At 44.1% G+C, this 22,571-nt stretch overlaps 1 protein-coding gene across 5 annotated transcripts in view; it reads left to right on the forward strand.

The window, feature by feature from the left end:
• COMMD10 (COMM domain containing 10) overlaps positions 1 to 22,571 on the forward strand; it is a 240,622-nt gene that overhangs the window by 108,128 nt on the left and 109,923 nt on the right. The window contains exon 6 of one of the 5 annotated variants that reach the window (XM_029055695.2): positions 16,072 to 16,489. The exons of the other annotated variants lie outside the window; for them this stretch is intronic. Within the exon in view, the coding sequence (XP_028911528.1) occupies positions 16,072 to 16,077 (6 nt within the window). The 3' untranslated portion in view covers positions 16,078 to 16,489. Of the gene's footprint in view, positions 1 to 16,071; positions 16,490 to 22,571 lie in introns of those variants that run through there. 5 annotated transcript variants of the gene reach the window in all.

Here is a 22,571-nt window from a genome sequence, read left to right on the forward strand (position 1 = left end):
CGGCCCCGAGGGTTTGGTGCCGTGCTAAATCCTAATCAGAATAAGGTGGACGCTGCCACTGTCCTCTGGAGTTGATCTCCCAAATGGGTCACATTGATGATGACAGAGTAATTATTTCCTACGGGTATCCTCGGGACCATTTTCCAAAATAGACAGATATGTGCGGTTTTCAGCAGGCAGGAGAGTTATACATCAGGGCGAATAAATATTGAGCGTTTATAGTATTTACAGATTTTGTTCGGGTATTTGTGAAGTGCCGATAAAGTGACTACTCTCCTCTTAATAAAGGGAAAATGAGATGATGGGATTTCAAAAAGCCTGTGAAAAGAGGGAGGAAAGGTACAGGAATAGGACGATCAGAAGCCCAACAGAGAGCTATTAGAGAGGGGTGCCGAAGTGTAGTTTAGCTTTTGCAGTAAAGAGATCATTGGAGAATTTGTGAGAACAGAGTGTAGGAGATACAGCTACCTTCAGTGAGCTCAGAATTCTACCAGACTCCTAAAATTGTATCGCCTTCTAACGAAAGCAGATCTTAAATGATTCTGTGAGGCTTCTTCACTGGGTACTGTACTTAACATACAGAAAAATCTTAGCCGTCTAACTGTAGCCCCTTAATTCACCAGGGTTCCCTAAAGGATTTAAATGCCACTGATTTGTAAATCCATCCGTGCAAGGACATATTTCTTGTAATTCTCTATAGTCCTGTGCACAGAGTAGGTGGTTAATGGACCCCAGTGCTGTCGAAGATAATGAATAAGAGTAAAACCATTTAACCAACTTGCGGGAGCCGACGCAAGACACGCTAGTTTTGCCGTCCTTCCCTGACTGACCGGGCAGAATTTCACCCCAAGAAGAGAATGCTGAATAAAATTATTCTCAAATGCAAATAGGAGTCCTGTTAGAGTCCTTGACTGTAAAGTTTAGAGTAAATTTCAGTTTGGCATAGGCATATGCACACATTGCAGCATAATTAAAATTGGTTTTGAGATCTGAAATTGTGAGAGTTCACAGGCTCCAACTTAGACATTTGTTTGACCAGCTCTGAAATATTCTGTCATTGTAGCATCTGAGAAGCCTTTGTCGATTCAACGCTGAACAATAAGTCTCTTAATGAAAAGTTTCATGGGTAAAATATTCCCGCTTCAGTCCTCCCTTAATGGCTTCTACTAGGTGCCTTGAGGCAAAAAAGGCTCGATATCAAAGCTTCGACAAAGAATATATAGCACTGTGACCTAAATCTGAGGACGAGTGGGGAGTTGTTGATATATTCAGTTAATAATATATTGCCTACATAGCATCTCCCATTTCTCTAAAAGCTGTTGTTTGTCAGGCCTCACCAGACAACGCCGGAATATAAATTTTAAATCCACATTACACATGAGGCCACCGGAGGCCCAAGGCAGAAGGAGGATGGGCCAGAAGACCCCTGGAGCCTAGGTGGGGCACCCTTCCCCCCCCACCCCCCCCCACTTAGCTGTGGTACGGTGATGCCAGCCCCGTCCTGGGCCAGCCTAGGGAAGCACCAATCACAGGTCACTCTGGGCATCCCCCCTCAGCCTCAGTTTACCGTCGTCACCCTCAAGGAGCTGTGCGCCAACGTTATCGTTGCCACTCTCCAGTTGAGGATGGCGGCAGCAGACCTCTCAGGATGGTGATGATTGTAGAAGTAGCATTTATTGAGCACTCAGTGGGCACGGGGCACCGCACGAGGCACCCGGGAACTACAGAATAAAGAAATGACGTCTTCCCTGCCCACAAGGAGCTCACACTGTAATGGGGTGAAAAGATATTCACAACTGGAGTGGGCGAAATAAATCAACTGAGCAGACGTAATAATAATAATAATGATGTTGGTATCTGTCAAGCGCTTACTATGTGCAGAGCACTGTTCTAAGCGCTGGGGGAGATACAGGGTAATCAGGTTGTCCCACGCGAGGCTCCTAGTTAATCCCCATTTTACAGGTGAGGTAACTGAGGCACAGAGAAGTGACCTGTCCACAGTCACACGGCTGACAAGTGGCAGAGCCGGGATTCGAACCTATGACCTCTGACTCCCAAGCCCGGGCTCTTTCCACTGAGCCACGAGTGCTCAAGTGGGTGTACATAAATTCACGATTACCGGAGGTGGCAGGGGAGCTGTTGGCCACCGGCGGCCCCCCGAGTCTAGGTGCTGCCTGCCAAAATGGCCGCGTCCAGTGGCCACGTTAATTATAAATGGTCCAACAGAGGTGCACAGGCTTGAAATGATTTGCCTCGGCTCGCAGAGCGTGGTAAGAGTAATCCAGGGCTTTTCTTTCCATTCAAAGCCCTCACCGGTCCTAAGAAGAGAGATTAGAAGAGTTACATATGCGGTGTTATGACCATGTGACCGACATAAAACAGCTGAGGAAAGTCTCATTTAGGAAGTTTTTTTCTAGGCATCTTGGGCGCCAAGAGTTCCTAATGCCCTGTGATGAGGTTCTTGTGGCATGCTCTTCTGGACTACTGGATGATGAGACTCAGCAGATCCAGGCAGAGGAGGTGACAGGTTGGAAGTTGCCTGTAATCTGGGGGAGGCAAGTTGGTAACATAAATGCGGACGAGCAAGCCTGTGGCCTGGAACACCCTCCCTCACATCCAATACTCTCCCCCTCACTTCAAAGTCTCATCGAAGGCCCGTCTCCTCCAAGAGGCCTTCCCAGACCAGGCCCCCCTGCTTTCCTCTTCTCCCACTCCCTTCTGCGTCCCCCTGCCTTGCTCCCTTTATTCTCTCCCCATCCCAGCCCCTCAACACCTACGTGTATATCGGTAATTTATTGATTCGTATTGATGTCCGTCGCCCCGCTCTAGACCGTAAGCTCGTTGTGGGCGGAGAATGTGTCTGTTTATTGTCGTACTCTCCCAAGCGCTTAGTACAGGGCTCTGCACACAGTAAGTGCTCAATAAATAGGATTGAACGAATGAATGAAGATAAATAGTCCTGCCGGGGAATGTACGTGCCTTTCAGATAGAAGGTATTATGGGTGCGATGCGAAGGTTCTGTGCGTGCCCTCCCAACCCCATTACTGACTCTTCAAATGCTTTTGTCCCAAGATATCTTTTCATCCTTCCTCCATTCGCGTAGACATCCGTCCCCAGGTTCCCCAGTCGTGTCTAGGTCATCGCAGGCCACTAATCGGCCTCTTGGTGCAGTCTTTCTCTCTGTATCCAGACTTGCCTGGCAGAGCCCTAGAATTTGCCGGATGTTGGGGAGTGGAGGTTTAGAACGGCACCGATGCCGCCGAGGACATTACGGTAGGTCACGAGGGAGGATGTGGGTAGAAAGTTGGTTGGGATATGCCGCAGGGAAATGCGTTCATGAGGTCTGCTCGCTACCCACCATGCATCCCTTCATTCATTCAGTCGTATTTATCGAGCGCTTAACTGCGTGCAGAGCACTGAACTAAGCGCTTTTTCTCACAACAGAGATGTTGTGAGAAAACACCGGCCTGGAAAATTCCTTGAGCACCTCTGTGAGCTGGATGCTAGATAAATTCAAGGGGGGGGTTCATATTAATAATTCCTCTGATTTCTGCCCCAGCAGTTCCTGGTGAGAAATAAAGAATGAAAGTTTTAGAGAAATCGACAGGCCGAGTTTACTGTTCCCACCTCACTCCTTAAACCGTCTTTCCTGGTATGGAAATGCGAGGCCGAGGTACCTAGAAAAGTGTTAAGCAGAGAGGTGACAGCGGACGACTGACTTATTACGTGGCGCGGCACTGGTTTAATGTATTTCCCTCTATATGGGTTGAAGCTGCTGGGCATCATGAGGAAACAGTTTCCACCTCAGTAAACCGAAAATTTGCCCCCTCTATCATTACCACTGACTTGAAGCAAAGAAGTAATGATGCTGTTTCTGTTGTGGTGAATTAAAGGGCAATTTTAAAAATTTACTAGTTTCCCCAGTCACAAACTGTGCATTACTCAATCTAAGAAGAATTTTCATTTCTGTAGGAGAATGGTGTTTCTCCCCTTCCGCTTTTCCTTCTTCCACCTGGAATGACGGATGCACTTATTCCTGTGGGAGGGATCTGGCTGTGTCTCATATTTTTAATACTGCGAGCTGTGGAGGGGAGCAAAACTCGCTGTGTTTGAATTCTTCTATTAAGTATTCATGAATATCTGTTTTATGTATCGTTTACTGGTATTTCTCCTATGACCCGTTACTGTTGTTTGAAAAGCAAATGCAGTAAAGCAAAGTTTAATAAAAACATACTCTTGATACCAAAGAGCTATTAGTCTCTTCTCCACCCCCCTGCCCCCCCCCCCCAAAACAAAACATTAAAAAATGAAAAAAACCAAGAGCCGCAGTAGTACTAAAATCCCAGCCTTTTACCTTGGCAACTGACCGAACAACGTATGAGCTCTGTTCTTTTTGTGATTATCTTGGGTGTGTCCACCCTATGCGCCAATTTTAATGGTACGTACGGTTGTCCTTCCTGTTCAGAGAAGACACCACTAGTGGTCAAGTTCACGTAGGATTGCCTGTGGCTGAAAAAGTCACAGTCTAGGCTACATTCGTCACACGAAAAGGTCGTACTTAATATCGGTAGCACCTGGCATTTTTGTCTCTTTTGCACAGTGCCGGTCTGTCGTCAACAACCGACTCCCCGTTTTCGGCTGAGATGGCGTTGTCTGAGACTGTTTTACCTTGTCCTTCCTCCCTCTTTGTTGCTTTCAGAGACCGCAAGCTTGCTGTGGGCAGGGAATGCGTCTACCAACTCTGTTATATTGTACTCGCCCACGTGCTTAGCCCAGTGCTCTGCACACGGTAAAAACCGGTGGTTGCTCGATTGATCGCTTTCCGCTGTTTGTACAGCAGCAGTGTGTACAACGAGCTGCCGTTCGTTCTCCTTTTGTGTCCCACCCAGCATAGCTGTGCTACGGTGAGCATAGCGTAATGTTATTGCAGCACCGAATAAGGGGAGGACGAAATTGATGATTTTTTGATGCTAATTTATTTCATCCCTGTTTCTATCATCTCTGTTGAATGGAGCCAGATGGGAAAAGTGACGACCTACTGTGTGGGGTAACATAACATCTTGAGAAGCAGTGTGGCCTCCTGGAAAGAACGCGGGCCGGGAGTCAGGTGACCTGGGTTCTAATCCCAGCCTCGCTTGCCTGCTGCGTGACCGTGGGCGAGTCACTTAATTTCTCTGCGCCTCAGTTTCCTCATTTGCAAAATAGGGATGGTACCTGTTCTCCGTCCCACTTAGACTTTGAGCCCCACGTGGAACAGGGACGGCGTCTGATGAAATTATCTTGTGTCTACCCCCAGCACTTAGTTTGGAGCCTAGCATATAGTCAGGGCCTAACAAATACCAGTATTATGATTGTTATTCTTTCATATCGTGTGTCTACCAAATTCTAACCTAATTTTTGGAGTGCCTGCTGTCAGTTGTTAACCCTTTGGATCCGTCAATCGGTAGAGTTTATATGATATAGCACAGCCGAGAAAATGATAAGAATAGAGATGATTTATATCCCAGTGGGAGGACTAGAGGGAGGAATAGCTGTGACCAATGTACGAAGGGGTTTAGCAGTAATAGGAGTCAGGACAATTAAAACCAATGAGGCTAATCTAGAATTGATGTAGTTCAGAGGTTACGGTTACGGGGGTTGCTCTAGACCAGCAGACCAAATGATAGCGATGGGAAGGAAATAATTGAAAGAATTCTCATAAAGAAGGAGCAGATGATGGATGGATTTGGCTATCCAGATATGCTCCAGGATTTTACTAATGCTCAGAAGTAGGAACATAACAGATCAAATAGAATAGCGATTGCAGGTTATGAAACAAAGCCGAAAGGGTTAGAAGCTCATTAGTGAGGGGCCACTGAAATGTAGGGAAGGACTGCTGAGGAGGTGAATCCAGACTATTGATTATTTCGAATGCTTAAAAGTGAAGAGATTGATGAGAAGAGAAGCCACTGGGCCACTAAAGGAATGAAATAACATGGGAACAGGATATACAGTATCATGGCTGAAAAATTAAACAGGTCCTCAGTGCCCTCGGGGGAGGGGGTAGAGGAAAGGTGCCAGAATTAGGTTGTGGTGGGGGAGGGAAGGAAGGAGGAAGGGTAGTATCTAAAGGAGCTGGAAGCTAAAGATCTTAGTAAATTGAATGACAGCACATCTTGTATGCCTGAAGTAGTTTTTTTTTTTTTTAAAAAAAAAAAAACACAAAACAACAGTCATAGCCAGCTTATGTCCTAGAATTTCAAAGATGACTAATTGAACATGATCTCATTAAAATGAAAGTCAGTTGTCATTTTATTTTTCACAAGATACCCCCCAGCTCTCAGAGGAGCTATGGAAAACCTCAAACAATCCTGATCTTTACGCAAGTGAATCACAAGTCTTCTTGAAACTAATAATAGAAAAACAGTCCACCAAATAAACTCGTGACCTGCTCTGAGGGGTGGGTTTCTTTGTGTGTGTGAGAAACACGCATTCGGGCGCTTCCCTTAAATCCTGGAAATACAGATGATTCTGGTACACTTTGCGCATTTTGTTTTTTCATTTCAAATTGGAGGGCTGTGCTGCTATGAGGAGCCTTAACCAGCTCTAGGTGAAAGAGACTTTGTTGATGGTAGATGACGTCCTGAGAGCCCAGCTAGCTTCTCTTCTGTTCATATTCTTAGGTCTATTTCAGAACGGGAAGCAGCGTGGCTCAGTGGAAAGAGCCCACGCTGGGAGTCAGAGGTCAGGGGTTTGAATCCCGGCTCTGCCACTTGTCAGCTGTGTGACTGTGGGCGAGTCACTTCACTTCTCTCGGCCTCAGTTCCCTCATCTGTAAAATGGGGATTAAGACTGTGAGCCTCACGTGGGACAACCTGATGACCCTGTATCTACCCCAGCGCTTAGAACAGTGCTCTGCACATAGTAAGCGCTTAACAAATACCAACATTATTAACTTGACAGAATAGAAACAGGGAGAATGTTAATGATCTACCTGGTCCAGGACATCACAGTTTTTGAGTGGTGTTAGGAAGATAACTTTGGCTGTTATAATAATAATAATGATAACGGTATTCATTAAGCACTTTCTTAACGTCGGAGCGCTTTCCAAGCACTCTTCTAAGCGCTGGGGGAGATACAGGGTAATCACATTGTCCCCCGTGGGGCTCACAGTCTTCATCCCCGTTTTACCGACGAGGTAACTGAGGTAGGGAAAATTTAAGTGGCTTGCCCAAGGTCACACGGCAGACAAGTGGCAGAGCTGGGATCAGAACCCATGTCCTCTGACTCCCAAGCCCATGCTCTTTCCACTAAGCCACGCATACCCCATCTTCTTTCAGCCAATCAGTGGTGTTTTTTGAGTGCTTACTTTCCTTGAGAATCATCTCGAGATATTAGGAGACCATGGAATTAGATGGAGCCCCTGTTCTTAAAAGAGCCAAATAGAAAGCCTCCTTTTTTTTGTGCCAAGCGAGTCAGTGATGTTATTTTCTCTCCCTGGTCTTGTTTCTCTGAATCTCTGCCACCCAGATGTTTGAGCTTTTTTTTAACTGTTGAATTTTTTTCACCTTCCCCCATTTTTGTTGGAAGTGCAAGGTTTTGCTAATTTCTAGGGAACCTCATCTATCACGCTGGTTGAAGAAATCAGGATATAACCAAGACAGAGACTAAAAGAGCAGTGTCAACATTTGCTCCAGTAGAAACTTGGTGGTGGTGAGAAGTCAGTGCTCACCACCAGATGGGAAGGGATCTAGAGAAGACCTTCTGTAGCTAAGCTGTTAGATCCTATTACAACAAAATTGCTCTATGGCAGTTGTCTGGGGACCGGGCTTTAAAAATGCTATATGTGAGAAAACATGATATGGGCCTTGAGCCAGGATGCACTAAAAAATAAACACATGTAAAAAAAAAAAAAAAACCATTAAATAGGGAAATGCTTTAACAACATTTCATTCTGTTTCTTTCCTGATGCACCATAAATTCTGTCAGTGTGTTGCTTATAACATTTTTGTTCAAATGAAAAATGGCGTATTTCTGCGGGAAATCATTGTTGAAACTTTTGAAAACAGTATCTGAAGCACGGATGAGAAAGTAATCGTAGCGTGTTCCCATATCTGCCTTTATAGAATGACCTGTTCACAGAAAAGATTATGCAACTTTGATAATGAGGGACTACCTAACAGAGGTGTAGAAGTATAGTTGTAAAAATAGGTTAAATTCACGATGATGAGAAAGAAGCAGGGGTGGCATATTTATTTTGTTGATTTCTGTATTTCTACAGATATTAAAACATCATGTGCCCATAAATTAGCTGATAGTAGCGCATTTGCACAGAGGATTGTACAGTTCTTTTGTTGGCATAGAATTCCAGAGTCATTTTCCTGCTCTGAAATATCTCTTTCTGCAGTTTCTTCCCCCTTTTAATCTGTTTTAATTGAAATTTTTTTTAAAAAGATCACGGGCTATAATGATTGGAAAATAAGTGTGGTAGAATTTAGGAGAAGTGCATTAAAGTTGGTTAATTGATCTCAATCGCTGCTGCTTGTCTGACATTTTGTATGTAAATATGTTTCCTCCATATACCTTCTAACCCAAACCCAATGCAGAAAAATGGAAATGAAGGCAGTTTGCCTCCTTCTGCATTCATAAAATATATTATCGTAATTAAGTACTGTTTCCTAATAAAATTATGCTATTACATGCTTCCAAGTTCATGTACTTTAATTAATACAACAGTTGGAACGCCGTAAGCAGAATTGTACTCATAAGTAACTTTCTTCATATCCTACTCCGAATCCCCCCCCGAATTTTAGCCCCTGTTCTTGGAGAGAAACCCCAAAGGACAATGATAGGCCTTCAGTGCCCTTTTCAGGATAAAGTTGGAGAACTCAGAATCATCGCGTTATGGTCAATTGTACAAAACAAGTTCAAACCATTTTGAAATTCATGTCAGAAGATCCTGATGTCATGTCACTCAGTAAGCACTCAGTAAATACCTCTAGCCGATTGATTGATTGATCTGAAAAATGGAGTTGGTCAAGTAAGGAGAAAATGAGTTAAGAGATATGGAAAGGTCATTGCGAATATAAACCCAGGAGAGTTTTATACAGTATGTTGGGTTCGGCCAAATAGAAGACATTTCTGGGCCATTATTTTCCTTCTAACCTCGTTGAGAAATAGGGTAATTTAAATATAAATTATATCCTGAACTGAGTTCAGAATGATACACAAAGCCATATTTTATGTTTTTGGTGCACCTATTATTTGAGGATGCCAGTAATTATTTTCTCAATCTAAGAGTCAGTCATTTTCGTGAAGCTTCAGGGGTGAATATGATTCTTTCCGTTTGGTTTTAACCTTTTTTAAGTAATGTGAACTTAAAGAGAATTATTGAACAAGGATTAGGTAAATGGGCTGTGATACACTGACGTTTTTCTTGGTGCCATTTGGTATGAACCCTGTTTGTTGGAAGCACTGTCTCTCATTGACTACCTTCCCTGCCACTGGCTAAGTAACTCGACTCTCACAATGCGATCTTCTAATAAGCATCAGCGTTTCCTGGATTTTGACTTCAAAGTAATCAAAGTCGGAAAAAACATCATCCGCTACTAACCCTCCCGCCTCCTTTTTGTTTTGGGGAATGAAGCGCTGTGAAATTCAAAATATTTTATTCTCCTTTCTTGGCTGTGTCTTTTGGAAACCCGCCAATAGCTCGATCTTGCATTTTCCTTAGCAGATTGGAGTAGCATCCCAACATTTAAACAGAGACCTGAAACACAGACCTTTTTGTTTTCAATTGATTTCAAGGACATAATGGGATTTTTCAAGACTAGCAATTTCAACAGATGGAAGCCACTCTGATTTAGTAGGGGAAAGGTAAGTCTTTCCCCGCTGGGAATTTTTGGTTGCTCTTTCTTTTAAAAACCTTTCCTTCTAAGGAAAGGAAAAAAAAAAAAGCGGACTTCCCTTTATAAACAAGAGCAGCATCCCTGAATGGATGAGTATTCTCATCTCTGATTGTTTTCTCTTTAAAGAGGATTTGATTAAAGCGGATAACAGGTTGTGGGCAGGGAATGTGTCTGATGTTATATTGTAATCTCCCAAGCGCTTAGTACAGCGTTTTGCACGCAGGAAGCGCTCAATGAATAGGATTAATAAGTAGAGGTGAAACATCTCTTTACATATTGTGCCCAGTAGAACTCTGAAGTCTAAGATTTTCCACACTAACACCAACATTCAGTGAGTGCCGTTTGTTTCACGGGGTTGCTTGGCGGTTAGTATAATTCAGCAAAAAAACTCTTTCAGATTCTTTACTGAAGTTTTGGTACTAAGGTTTTTAACATTTCACTCTGGAAAGACTGCCCTGATGTGTGGCCCTTTGGGTTGGCAGGCTGAATGACTCAGAGAATGAAGGGAGGTGGTTATAAAAAAGCAGGCAGATAATTCTGCAGAACTTGAAACCGTACATTGTTATGGAAACTGATCTGAATGAAAGTCACACAAAGAGCCTTATTCCAGTTGAAAGGCACCCAGCAGTATGGTGGGTGGGCAAGTGTGCACTGACAGCGTGAAAGAATTTCCAGAATACCACACGACAGCTGGATTTTAAAAAGCAACATAAGTGACACCCATGAAGCCATTAAATGTCACCTCTAACACCGCAAGACTACATTTATGGAAACTACAACAGAGATTTTGCCTAGTGGGGTGATTGGTATCTAAAAACATATCTGAGAAGCAGCATGGCTTAGCGGGTAAAGCACGAGCCAGGAAGTCAGAAGGACCTGGGTTCTAATCCTGGCTCCGCCACGTGTCTGCTGTGTGACCTCGGACAAGTCGCTTCACTTCTCTGGGCCTCAGTTGCCTCATCTGTAAAATGGGGACAAGAGCGTGAGCCCCGTGAGGGACAGGCACTGTGTCCAACCTGATTAACCTGTATCTACTCCAGCCTTCGGAACAGTGCTTGGCACATAGTAAGCGCTCAACAAGTACCATTATTATTATTATTATTATTAATAATAAAAGCGTAGCAGGTATAGGTATATGCTTTTCTTAGGAACCCAACTGATGAATACTTCAATCTTTTTCTGACGTATCAACCAAAAAGGGCAGTTCTCCGGCCACCGATGCTCTGCGAGTCATAGGTGAAATTTCCTCCTCCCCGACCTCATCCCCGCCATTTGACATCGTATGGGGACCCTGCGCTCAGAACAGCAGCAACGTTACTTTAAAATGTCAAGGACGGTGGTGCCCATTTGACTCTCGATTACCCTGCCGGAGCGCTGAAAGGTCTGAAATGGACTTCTTAATTCAACCTGTACTGTAGCTCCTATTGTCTTCATTGTTGTCCTTGTTTTCTTCGATTACATTTATAATTATTATCATCACTGTGATTTTTTACGGTATTCGTGAAGGGCATATTATGTGCCAGGCCCTATACTAAGATACAAGGTTGGACACAATCCATGTCCCACATGGGGCTCACAGTCTTAATCCCCATTTTGCAGATGAGAGAACTGAGGCACAGAGAAGTGAAGTGACTTTCCCAAAGCCACACAGCAGACGGGGGGGCAGAGCCGGAATTAGAACCCAGGTCCTTCTGGCTCCCAGCCCCGTGCTCTATCCATCAGGCCATGCTGTTTCTCCATCTCATTCTCAATTTCATTCTTTCCTCATGTGTCTGTTGATTATTGCCCCGCTCCCTAGCCTTAGATTGCGGGCCAGGGATCGTGTTTAATTTGATCTTCATCCTACTCTTCCTCATCGCATTATGCAGTGCTCAGCACTCAGTAGGCGTCAATAAATACTGTTGATAAATCACTCAAAGCACAAGAGGAAGGAAATGCAAATTACAAATTTAATTAAAAGATTTAATTAAAAATTTTCAGCAAAAAATAGCACAACATTAGCAGCACAGGACTACAAATATGACCGTTTTATAATTTCCTCTGTGGCTCCCTTGCTATCTTCTTTTCTCCCAGCCCGCTATTTTCTCCTACCTCAACATTTTAGTTGTACCATGTTAGAATTGTGACTAAAAGGATTGGATCGATTGAAAAAAAAAAAATGCTGTTGAGTTCATACAAGAGGTTATTTCTATCAGGTGGCATAGTTCGGTCACAGAGGTCTGAGACCCAGAGTAATTACACTTAACAGTTTTCAGTAAGTATCTTGAAATCTGCTTTTCCTCCGTGTCATTATTCTGTCCCGTTCATTGAGCTTTTTTTTTTTTTTTACAGAACAGGGAAACAGTTTTATAGGGGGAGAACTGAGGCAGCCAGGAATGAAAATATCTACTGGAGGTTCAGAATTTAGCTAGTTGCCGAGGTGGAATGAAAGTACTTGGATTCAGAGTCAGGAATGCCATCCCACTGTTTTTACCTAAGAGGACTTTCTCCCAGAAGATGTACTTTTTGACAGCATTTCTTTATCCTCTCTATTTTAGATGACTGGGTTTTTTGATCATCTCTCTCTCTCTCTCTCTCTCTCTCTCTCTCGCTCTCTCACATACACGCACACACTTTTTCCTAGAGCACTAATGGCCTAGTGGATAGAACATGGACCTGGGAGTCAGAAGGTCCTGGGTTCTCTGCCACCTGTCTGCTGTCTGGTCTTGGGCAAGTCACTTCACTACTCCGGGCCTCAGTTACCTCATCTGTAAAATCGGGAATGAGATTGTGAGCCCGATGTGGGAAAGGGACCGTGTCCAACCCGATTAGCTTGTATTCCCTCCCTCCCCCGAGCGCTTAGTACAGTTCCTGGCACATAGTAAGCACTTAACAAATACCATTAAATACCGTTATTATGATTATGATTATTAATCCCCAGGTCAAAGATACCTTTCAGAATGACTACTGCTATGGGAAGCAGCGTGGCTCAGTGGAAAGAGCACGGGCTTGGGAGTCAGAGGTCAGGGGTTCGAATCCCGGCTCCGCCACTTGTCAGCTGTGTGACAGTGGGCAAGTCACTTAATAATAATAATAATAATAATGTTGGTATTTGTTAAGCACTTACTATGTGCAGAGCACTGTTGTAAGCGCTGGGGTAGATACAGGGTAATCAGGTTGTCCCACCTGAGGCTCACAGTCTTAATCCCCATTTTACAGATGAGGGAACTAAGGCACAGAGAAGTAAAGTGACTTGCCCACAGTCACACAGCTGACAGGTGGCAGAGCCAGGATTCGAACCATGACCTCTGGCTCCCAAGCCTGGGCTCTTTCCACTGAGCCATCCCGCGTCTCTAACTTCTCTAACTTAACTTCTCTGTGCCTCAGTTACCTCATCTGTAAAATGGGGATGAAGACTGTGAGCCTCCCGTGGGACAACCTGCTTACCCTTCATCTACCCCAGCGCTTAGAACAGTGCTGTGCACATAGTAAGCGCTTAACAAATACCAGCATTATTATCATTATTATTATTATTGTTAGTCTTTAAAAGCAAAAAGCTTTAATATTCGTGGCAACTTGAAAGGAGAAATATGCATGACCTAATAGACAAAGCATGGGCCCAGGAGCCGGGGGACCTGGGTTCTAATCCCAGCTCTGCCGCTTGCTTGCTGTGTGACTGGGGGCAAGTCACTTAACTTCTCTGTACCTCAGTTTCCACCCCAGCGCTTAGACCAGTGTGTGACACATAGTAAACGATTAACAAACGCCATAAAAAAGAACTGATTACTTTCCAAGTAAGCCGTAGCGTTCCTTTTCTAATAGTGGAGAAACTATCTTTTCAAAAGCGTTCATCTTCTCAGCCCCGCTCGTTTTGCTTAATCCTGAAGGGAAGTTGTAATTGTGCATTTGACATCAGTGGGTTGTCATTGAAAGCTTTAGAATGTCACAGAGTTGGCATTTCGACTTCACTGCAGGATCAGGCAGGAGAAGAAGGCAATGGCTGCCATCTGTTTTGAATTTCATGGGAGATTTTAAAAGAATCACAGACCATCTTTGAAACTGCCAATGTGTCCTGATTGTTGCATCACAATAATTCAATGCCCGTGGGTAAAATCTTAAAGATGGGAGCCCGAAGCACTCTGAGGGAGCATATCTGTCTTTCGAACACTGCCGGAGAAGGCTTCCAAAAATAAGGATAACTCCTCAGTGACTAAGTTGGTTTCATTTTTAAAGGCACTAGATTTGAAATATTTATTTGATGTACGAAAGAGGTTTAAAGATGAGAACAAAACCAATGAAGAGTTAATGGAGATATCGGAAGACAGTTGTGTTGCTCTAAAAACAAATGCAAGTACTCTGTTAAACAGAATCTCTTTTATTAATCAATGGTATTTATTGAGCGCTTACTGAGTGCAGAGCCTGGTACTATCGCTCAATCAATTGTATTTATTGAGCGCTTACTGTGTGCGGCTCACTGTACCAACCACTCAGGAGAGTACAGGATAACAGAATTGGTAGGCATGTTCTGGGAGACACGATTCTGGCCTTCGGAGAGCTTACAGCCTAGCGTGGGCTTCAATCAGGCACATGAACACAAAATCTCAAATCCCGTATCCTTTCCCTTTTCTTCCTTTTTTATCCATTCTGCTGCCTGGTTTGGAAAGGGGTTTCGGAAGAGGAGTGACAAAGGCACCTCCAGCTGCCAGTGAGACGGAGAGAGGGAGCTGGCTCTCTTTTTTGTTTGTTTGTTTGGGTGTTTTTTTTTCCATGGGATTTGTTCAGTGCTTGCTCTGTGCCAGGCACTGTACTAAGCACTCAGTAGATAAAAAGCGATCAGGTTGGACCCAGTCTCGGCCCAGTGTCGGACTCACGGTCTTAATCCCCATTTTACAGATGAGGTAACTGAGGCACAGAGAAATTAAGGGACTTACCCGAGGTCACACAGCTGACGACTGGCAGAGCTGGGCTTAGAACCCAAGTCCCCTGACTCCAAGACTCGTGCTTTTTCCACCCGGCCACGCTGCTTCCTTTTTTCCCCGGCAAGAGATCGAAATTATACACCCTCTCGTTTGCTCCATTTCGTGCCATTCCTCTTATTTATTCGCAATTAAGGAAGGTCTTAGGAAAATAGGCAGAGAGGCTCTTTATTCTTAATCAAACCTTCTAGTTTAAAGATCAGCATTAGAGCTAACAGTTTAACATTTGCCTGTTTCCCATTAACACTTTTTCTTCTGTTGCGGACATGAGTGCACACACCTTCTGTTTATCCCGGAGGTAGCAGTGTAGGATGTTAAGGGCGACATTCACCTAGAACTAGATTTTCTTGATGAACTCCCAAGTTCCCATAGCAATTTTAGTCACCACATGCTGTTTTACTGGAAGAGTAGCTGGAGGATATCGCCTGATCTCTCTCTACCTCCCATGGTAAGCCTTCTGTTTGTTTTGTGAATTTGGTAGTTAAAGGTGCATGATAAAACTTGCCATCTCTCTATTAGGTGCCATTAAACCAGGCAGTAATAAAAAAGCTGCCGAGCTACTGAAATACTCCCTTTTCTGCTTCATTAAACAACACAAATTACACAGAAGGTCAGGGCATCTGGTCAGTTCAAAACCCCTATACTGACTCAAACATTAAGACCACGGAGACTTTATTATATTCGGCCACCTGAAGTTTGACAGAGAGGTGGGGAATCCTTAATAACAATAAAAGAGGCCCACATCTCCCTCTTAATGACGGCAAATTGAATACTTCGTAGAAGTAGAAGTGCCCTTTCACCGGTCGTCTTTATTATTGTTCTAGCCCTGTGAAAAGTTACTCTGTACCGCCTCCCCCTTGAAACTTGAAAGCAGAAGAGCACATAAACTTCAATTAGCGTCATTTTCTCTAGGGGCGTATGGAGGTCTTGGGTGTACAGTGATAGCTCTGGAGCATTCCCCAAAGAGTAGTGTTGTAGTGCTTTCCTGGCCTGAATAAAAGATTCAAATATTCTCTTTCTAACAGGCATCACGCCCTCCCTCCCTTCCTTTTGCGCTTGGTTTAAAGGACGGGTTAGTCGTGTCTCAGCCCTTAAAAGCGTAAATTTTACCAAACAAGTCTTTTTTCCACTGCAGGCTTTCTTTAATATCTTTTAAGCGCATGAGGGTTATCAACGTGATTTGTTCTACGGAGTATAAGAAAAGTTATACGGGTTTCTCTGCCCTCCAGATTTGACATCACAGCAATGCCAAGTGAAGCGTGGTTACTGAGCAGTTGAGAAGGTGTCTGCCTCACGTGGTTACGTTGCTTATGAACTTGGAGATCAGCTGGAACTTTACCTTTTCAACTAATGTTGATTTTTGAAATGACAGCCAAAAAGACAACTAGGAGATGGTTATTCAAGAGCAATTTCACATTCCTGCTCTGCCTGAGAGTGGAAGAAGAGAATTCCAAGGAAGTAATCAGGAGCTTCATTTTCCGCCTTGTCTTGAAAGAAGGTCAGGCTAGAGGCAGCACCTTTTCTCAATATTTAAGTTCACCTTTCATCTCTGAAATTTACCTTCTAATGTCAAGAATCCCTTTAATGTCAATGTTGGAGTTTCCAAAACTTGTATAAATAAATAGCCGCTTTTTGAATATATGCAGCTGGACCTCTTTGAAGATTCTCTGATGTTGTTGTCCGCTGAAAAGTTTGTCTTCGTAGTTCACCGGTTTAGAGATTTACACTAATCTGAATTCTGTCAACATCATAAATGTAGCAGGAAGATGAAATGCTTATTTCAGGATTATGGAGATAGGGTCTTGATACTGGAGGCAAATAAAACCAGACTGGAGTATTGACTAGAGAAAGTACAGGACTACATCCCCAAATCACAGTATTTTAAATTAGTTGCAAAGGAAATATCTAACAATTGCTTTAGTGCGGATAATCTGTTGGACAGGAACATTTTTAACCTCTTTAGGAGCTCCAAATTTCCTGACCTTCAAATCATAGCTAAACAATGTCCCTTAAAAAAAAAAAAATGCCATGTGATATCTTTGCAGTAAATTAGGGCCAAGTTTTAAGCGTGTAGTTTGGAAGAAAAAAAAAATGCTCTCCACAGTCAGGAGAGAATTATATTTCTTCTGCATCCCTCCCCTCCAGCTCAATCCAGTAAAATATTCCTCCTTCTCCATGAGAATCGGATTGAATTCTCTGGTTTACTCAGGATCTCTCTTTCTGATGCAGAAATCTGCTAGGGCGGTTTGGGTTTTTGGCAGCAGACTAAATTCAGAGTTCTCATCTCCTGTGGATTAAATCGTAATTTTAATCTAATTTTGTTTTCCTGATGCTTCTTTTCTGAGCAATCCCCGAGAATACTGGCCCTCCTCTAATTCCAAGTGAGCTAATCAGCAGGTGGCTCTCTTTTTCTCAGGTGCTGGGAATTACAGATAAATAGCTCGTGGAAACACCTTCCCAGAAGGGGACCGAAGTTATTTGCCGGGGGAGTTTGCTTGTGGGAAGAGTTGCTTTGTAAAGCTTTATTAATATCAGCTGCCTGAGAAATTCGCGTCTACATTGGGGAAAATCTCTTTTAAGTATTACCTACCCATACCATTGACCAAATATCCGGGCCATCTCGAGCCTGAGTGATAGTCTTGGCATTTTGAAGGGGCTCATACCTCTGTAGAAAAACCAGAGAATTCCCACTGCGGGAATTAAGTTCACAGTCTCTCCAACACGTGTTCCAAAGCCGCATGTGTGCTTCAGACTCCTCCTGTCTCCATTAATAAGGAATGACTGTATGGCTTCAGAATACAGCAGGTATTGTCTTTGCAGCGTAGCAGACACAGGATAAATGTGAGAATAACATCAAGACCCCTACACAGGGTTCATAGACCAAACAGATGCCTTTAATACCGGTAGTAGACGAGGTCTCTGGCAACTAGTTATGTTTAGCTGCCTCTCCAAGTTTATCCAGATCCCAAGATTACCCCGGAATGATCTGACGGGCTAGGGGGGGCGGGGGTGGGGGGAATAATCACACTTCCTCCCCCATTCAAAGCACCACTGAAGGCTCACCTTCCCAGACTAAGCCCCCCTTTTCCTCTGCTCCCCCTCCCTCCCCCATCGCCCCGACTCGCTCCCTTTGCTCTACCCCCGCACCACACAGCACTTGTGTATATATGTACATATTTATAATTCTATTTATATTAATGATGTGTATAAATCTATAATTCTATTTGTATTGATGCTATTGATGTCTGTTTCCTTGTTTTGATGCCTGTCTCCCCCCCTTCTAGACTGCGAGCCCGTTGCGGGCAGGGATTGTCTCTATTTGTTGCTGAATTGTACTTTCCAAGCACTTAGTACGGCGCTCTGCACACAGTAAGCACTCAGTAAATACCACTGAATGAATGAATGCAGGAGAAATGGAAGGACCCTGCCCGATCCCCTATCGGCAAGTGAGTAAAGCAGGTTCTGTCTATCAGTCCCTCAGTCCATCGTGTTTTTTGAGAGCTTACTGTCTGCAGAGCACTTGTATTAAGTGCTTGGGAGAGGACAGTATAGCAGTATAACGGACACAGTCCCGGCCCGCAGTGAGCTTACGGTCTAGAGGGGGAGACGGACATTAATATAAAGACATTACGGATACAGTAGAGCTCACCTCCTCCAGGAGGCCTTCCCAGACTGAGCCCCCCTTGCCCTCTGCTCCTCCTCTCCTCCCCTTTCCCCCTCTCCCGCCCTCTGCTCTTCCCCCTTCCCCTCAGCACTGTGCTAATTTGTATATGTTATTTATTACCCTATTTATGTTGTTAATCATGTCTATATCTCTGTGATTCGATTTATCTTGATGATGTCTGCGCCAGACTGCTTGTTTTGTTTTGTTCTGTTTTGCTTTGCTGTCTGTCTCCCCCGTTTAGACTGTGAGCCCGTTATTGGGCAGGGATTATCTCTGTTGCCGAATTGTACACTCCAAGCGCTTAGTACAGTGCTCTGCACATAGTAAGCGCTCAATAAATACTATTGAATGAATGCAGTAGAGCAATTACAGTATTAGAGTAGAGCAGCTGTAGTGTCCAACCTTCCTTATGACTGTGAGGCCTGGACTTACCACACATGTCAAATCTGACTTCCAGAGCAATTCCACTGCAACCTCTGCGCTAAAGTTAACACCATGGGATGACACAAGCGCTTAGTACGGTGCTCTGCACACGGTAAGCACTCAGCAAATACCACTGGTAACGATGGCAAGATCCCAGACAGTGGAGTCAGTCCACCCGCATCGAAACAGTGCTTGTCTCGTCACGCTTCTCTTGGGTGGGATGTGTGTTTGATATTTCCAGTCGGCACAGCTTCCTGTGGGAATAATGTCCATGTTTACCCCCTGCTGGGTGATCACTCCCTGTTTCCTTCGCTTTTCAGCAGCCTGGTCTAGTGGCAAGGCCTAGGCCTGAGGGTCAGAGGACCTAGGTTCTAATCCCAGCTTCATCACTTGTCTGGTGTGTGACCTCGGGTAAGTCACTTCACTTCCTCTGTGCCTCGGTTACCTCCTCTGTAGACTGGGGATTAATAACGATGGTAGTTTAAGCGCTTACTATGTGCCAAGCACTGTTCTAAGCGCTGGGATAAGGTCCCACGAGGGGCTCACAGTCTTAATCCCCATTTTACGGATTAAGACTGTGAGTCCCATGTGGGACAGAGACCGTGTCCAACCCGATTAGCTTCTGTATACCCCCGCACTTAGTTTTTGAAGAGGAGAGACCAACGATTAGGAAGATGATCTAGGTGGCAGAATGTAGTATAGACCGAAGGGGGAAAGCTTGACGGCAGGAAAGAGTCTGATACTGAGTCTAATCAGAAGATGAAGGTAGTTTGGACCACGGTGGTGACCATTTGGTTGGAAAAGAAGAGGTGACTCTGAGAAAGAACAGTCAGAATTTAGCAACAGACTGCATGTGAGGGTTAAATGGATATGAGGAGTCTAGACTGTAAGCTCGTTGTGGGCAGGGAACGCGACTGCTAACTCTGTTGCATTGTATTCTCCCAAGCAGAGAACGGAGATCTGCCTATAGTGAGTGTTGAATAAATACTACTGATTGATCCAACGATTGATCAATTTAAGAGGACACCAAAGTTGCTGGCTTCTGACACGAGGATGATGGCGGTTCTGTCATTAGGAATGTGGAATTTGGGCGGAAGTGTGGGTTTAGGAGTGTTTATGGCATTTTCTAGGTGCCACGCAATCTACTAAGTGCTAGGGTAGATGCGAGACGATCAGGTCCGACACAATCTCTGCCCCACATGCGGTTCATAGTTCAAGTAAGAGGGAAACAGGAACTGGATTCCCATTTTACAGATGAGGAAATGGAGAAGTTAAGCGACTTATCCGAAGTCACACAGCGGTGGAGCCAGGGAGAGGACCCAGGTCCCTATCTCCCGGGCCCGGGTTCTTTCCGCTAGGCCACTCTGCTTCACAGGAACAGCATTGCCAACTGCAGGGAATGATGTTTACTTAAAAGTATAAATAAAAATGAATGAGTTTTCCAACTTTTTTACTGACATCGAAAGCAGCAGAGATCAGGCATTGCGGGGATAGGGTGGCGGGGAGGAGGCTTGTTCCCGTGGCTCGATTGGCCGACTTATTACACGCCTCCCAAATGAACATTCTCACTGTTCGCCGCTCTCACTTCTCCCGTCTCCGGCTTCTTCATTCATTCAGTAGCATCGATTGAGCGCTTACTCTGTGCAGAGCACCGTACTAAGCGCTTGGAATGTGTAATCCGGTACCAGGCTTCTTCCTGGTACCGTCCCTGTCGTCTCAAATTCCTTCCCCTCTTCAAAACTACCAGACCTGAGCTTTCCCTGTCTTCACATCCTTTCTTAAATCCCCCCTCCTCCCTGGGGCTTTCTCCAATTAATTTTCTTCTCCCCAGGTCATAGGCTGTCAACTATCACTTCTGCAGTTTTGTATCCACAGCCACCCATAGCACTTAGGCTATGTGCGCTTATCCACCTATTCATCTTTTCCTTCGTTTGTTTTAATCAATTGTATCCCTCTTTCCCCTCCTATAAATAATTTTGCATCTGATTCCCCCTGCAGTGTAAAATACTGTAAAGCTGCAGAAACCCGAAATATTGGATGATACAGTTCAATGAGACAGAGGCTGGGAAGTTTAATCGCTCAGTGATGTTTATTGACTCGTCGCTATGCGCAGAGCGTTGTATTAAGTGTTTGAGAGGATAGAGTACAACAGAGTTGGTAGACAACGTTCCCCTGTCCCACAAGGAGCTTACAGTGTAGAGCTGGCGTCGGTGGCTGCATCATTCCCTGACTGGTGCCCCGTGTATATACACACCCGCTTCTTCCTACCCCAGATCTGCCCAAGCCAACTCGTTTATCACGTTATACCAGAACAGGCTCATGTCGTGGGGAGACTCTTCCCTAATTCTTCTATCGCACTGTTTCCAAACTGTGTAATGAATGCAGAACTGGGTGTATTTCATCCTTCCAAATCCCGTTCCCCTGTCTTTCAGCTTTATCTCCACCGTGCCCATCCATTTTATATATTCTTCAAATGAGTACACAGCGTGGCCTGTTGGATAAAGTAGGGGCCTGGGAGCCAGAGGAGCTGGGTGCTGGGTTCTCATCCCATCTCCGCCACTTGTCTGCTGTGTAACCTTGGACAAGTCACATGTCCTGTGCCTCAGTTACCTCTTCTGTGACATGGGGATTAAGACTGAGTCCCATGTGGGACATGGACCGTGTCCAACTTGATTAACTTATGTCTACCCCAGTGCCTATTATAATGCCTGGCGCATAGGAAATGCTTAACCAATACCACAAAAAATATATTTTTATTATTGCTTATGGTATTTATTTAGTGCTTACTATATACTAAGTGCTGGAGAAGATACGGTTTCTCTCCCATTCGGGGCTCTCTTTTACATCCTTCTCTGGAATGGGCAAGTCGGTAGCTTCCGGACCATCTCCTGCTCTTGATGATTTCATTTCCCCTCCGTTAGGATAAAATGTTATCTTTCCCCTTCAGTCGCGGATCCCTCCCCATGCAAGGGTTGGTTGGTGATGGTTCAGGTTTCAGTTTCTAATTCTTCTTCAACTTTGATTTCACCCAGTTGGCTAATTCAGTTTTGCCCTTGGGCAACTGGAATTCCTATTTTCTCCAAATCTGGCCTTAAGTGTCCACTTCTCAAAGGGAAATTCAAGTCTAAGTGGGTTTCCAAGAGCAGAATATAATATTTGACAAAGCTTCTAGCTTCAATAAGAAAACTCTCCAAGTCAGATACTTGATCTTCAGTCCATGCATTTAGAAAGTCAGTGCATGGTAAGTTTCAGAAAGCATCTCATTTTATTGTTTGTTTTTGGTGGCCAAGTTTAAAGTTGAATATTGTCAAATAATGTTCTAATTATCTTCTAGAAAAAATATCTCTCTGGCAGATCTTTGTAGGGGGTGTGACAAGGCCTTTTGTTTTTCTAATTTGAGAGATGGAGAAAATTTACTGTGCTGAATTAGCGGATGCACTGATTATAAAAAGGAAATAAATAAGATGTTTTCCATTCCCAATGAGAGCTAAACTGAATTTCCCACTAAATTTCAAGCAGTGTAGCTCAAATTGAGAATCAATCTTTCTGACCTTATGCTTCCTATTATCTGGTACCTTAGAATCAGATTGATTTTTGCTGAAAGTTTTGGAGAATCAATTACACATCCTAGTCTTCTGCTCT

The sequence above is a fragment of the Ornithorhynchus anatinus genome, chromosome X5, assembly GCF_004115215.2.
Source record: "Ornithorhynchus anatinus isolate Pmale09 chromosome X5, mOrnAna1.pri.v4, whole genome shotgun sequence".
NCBI classification, from domain to species: domain Eukaryota; kingdom Metazoa; phylum Chordata; class Mammalia; order Monotremata; family Ornithorhynchidae; genus Ornithorhynchus; species Ornithorhynchus anatinus.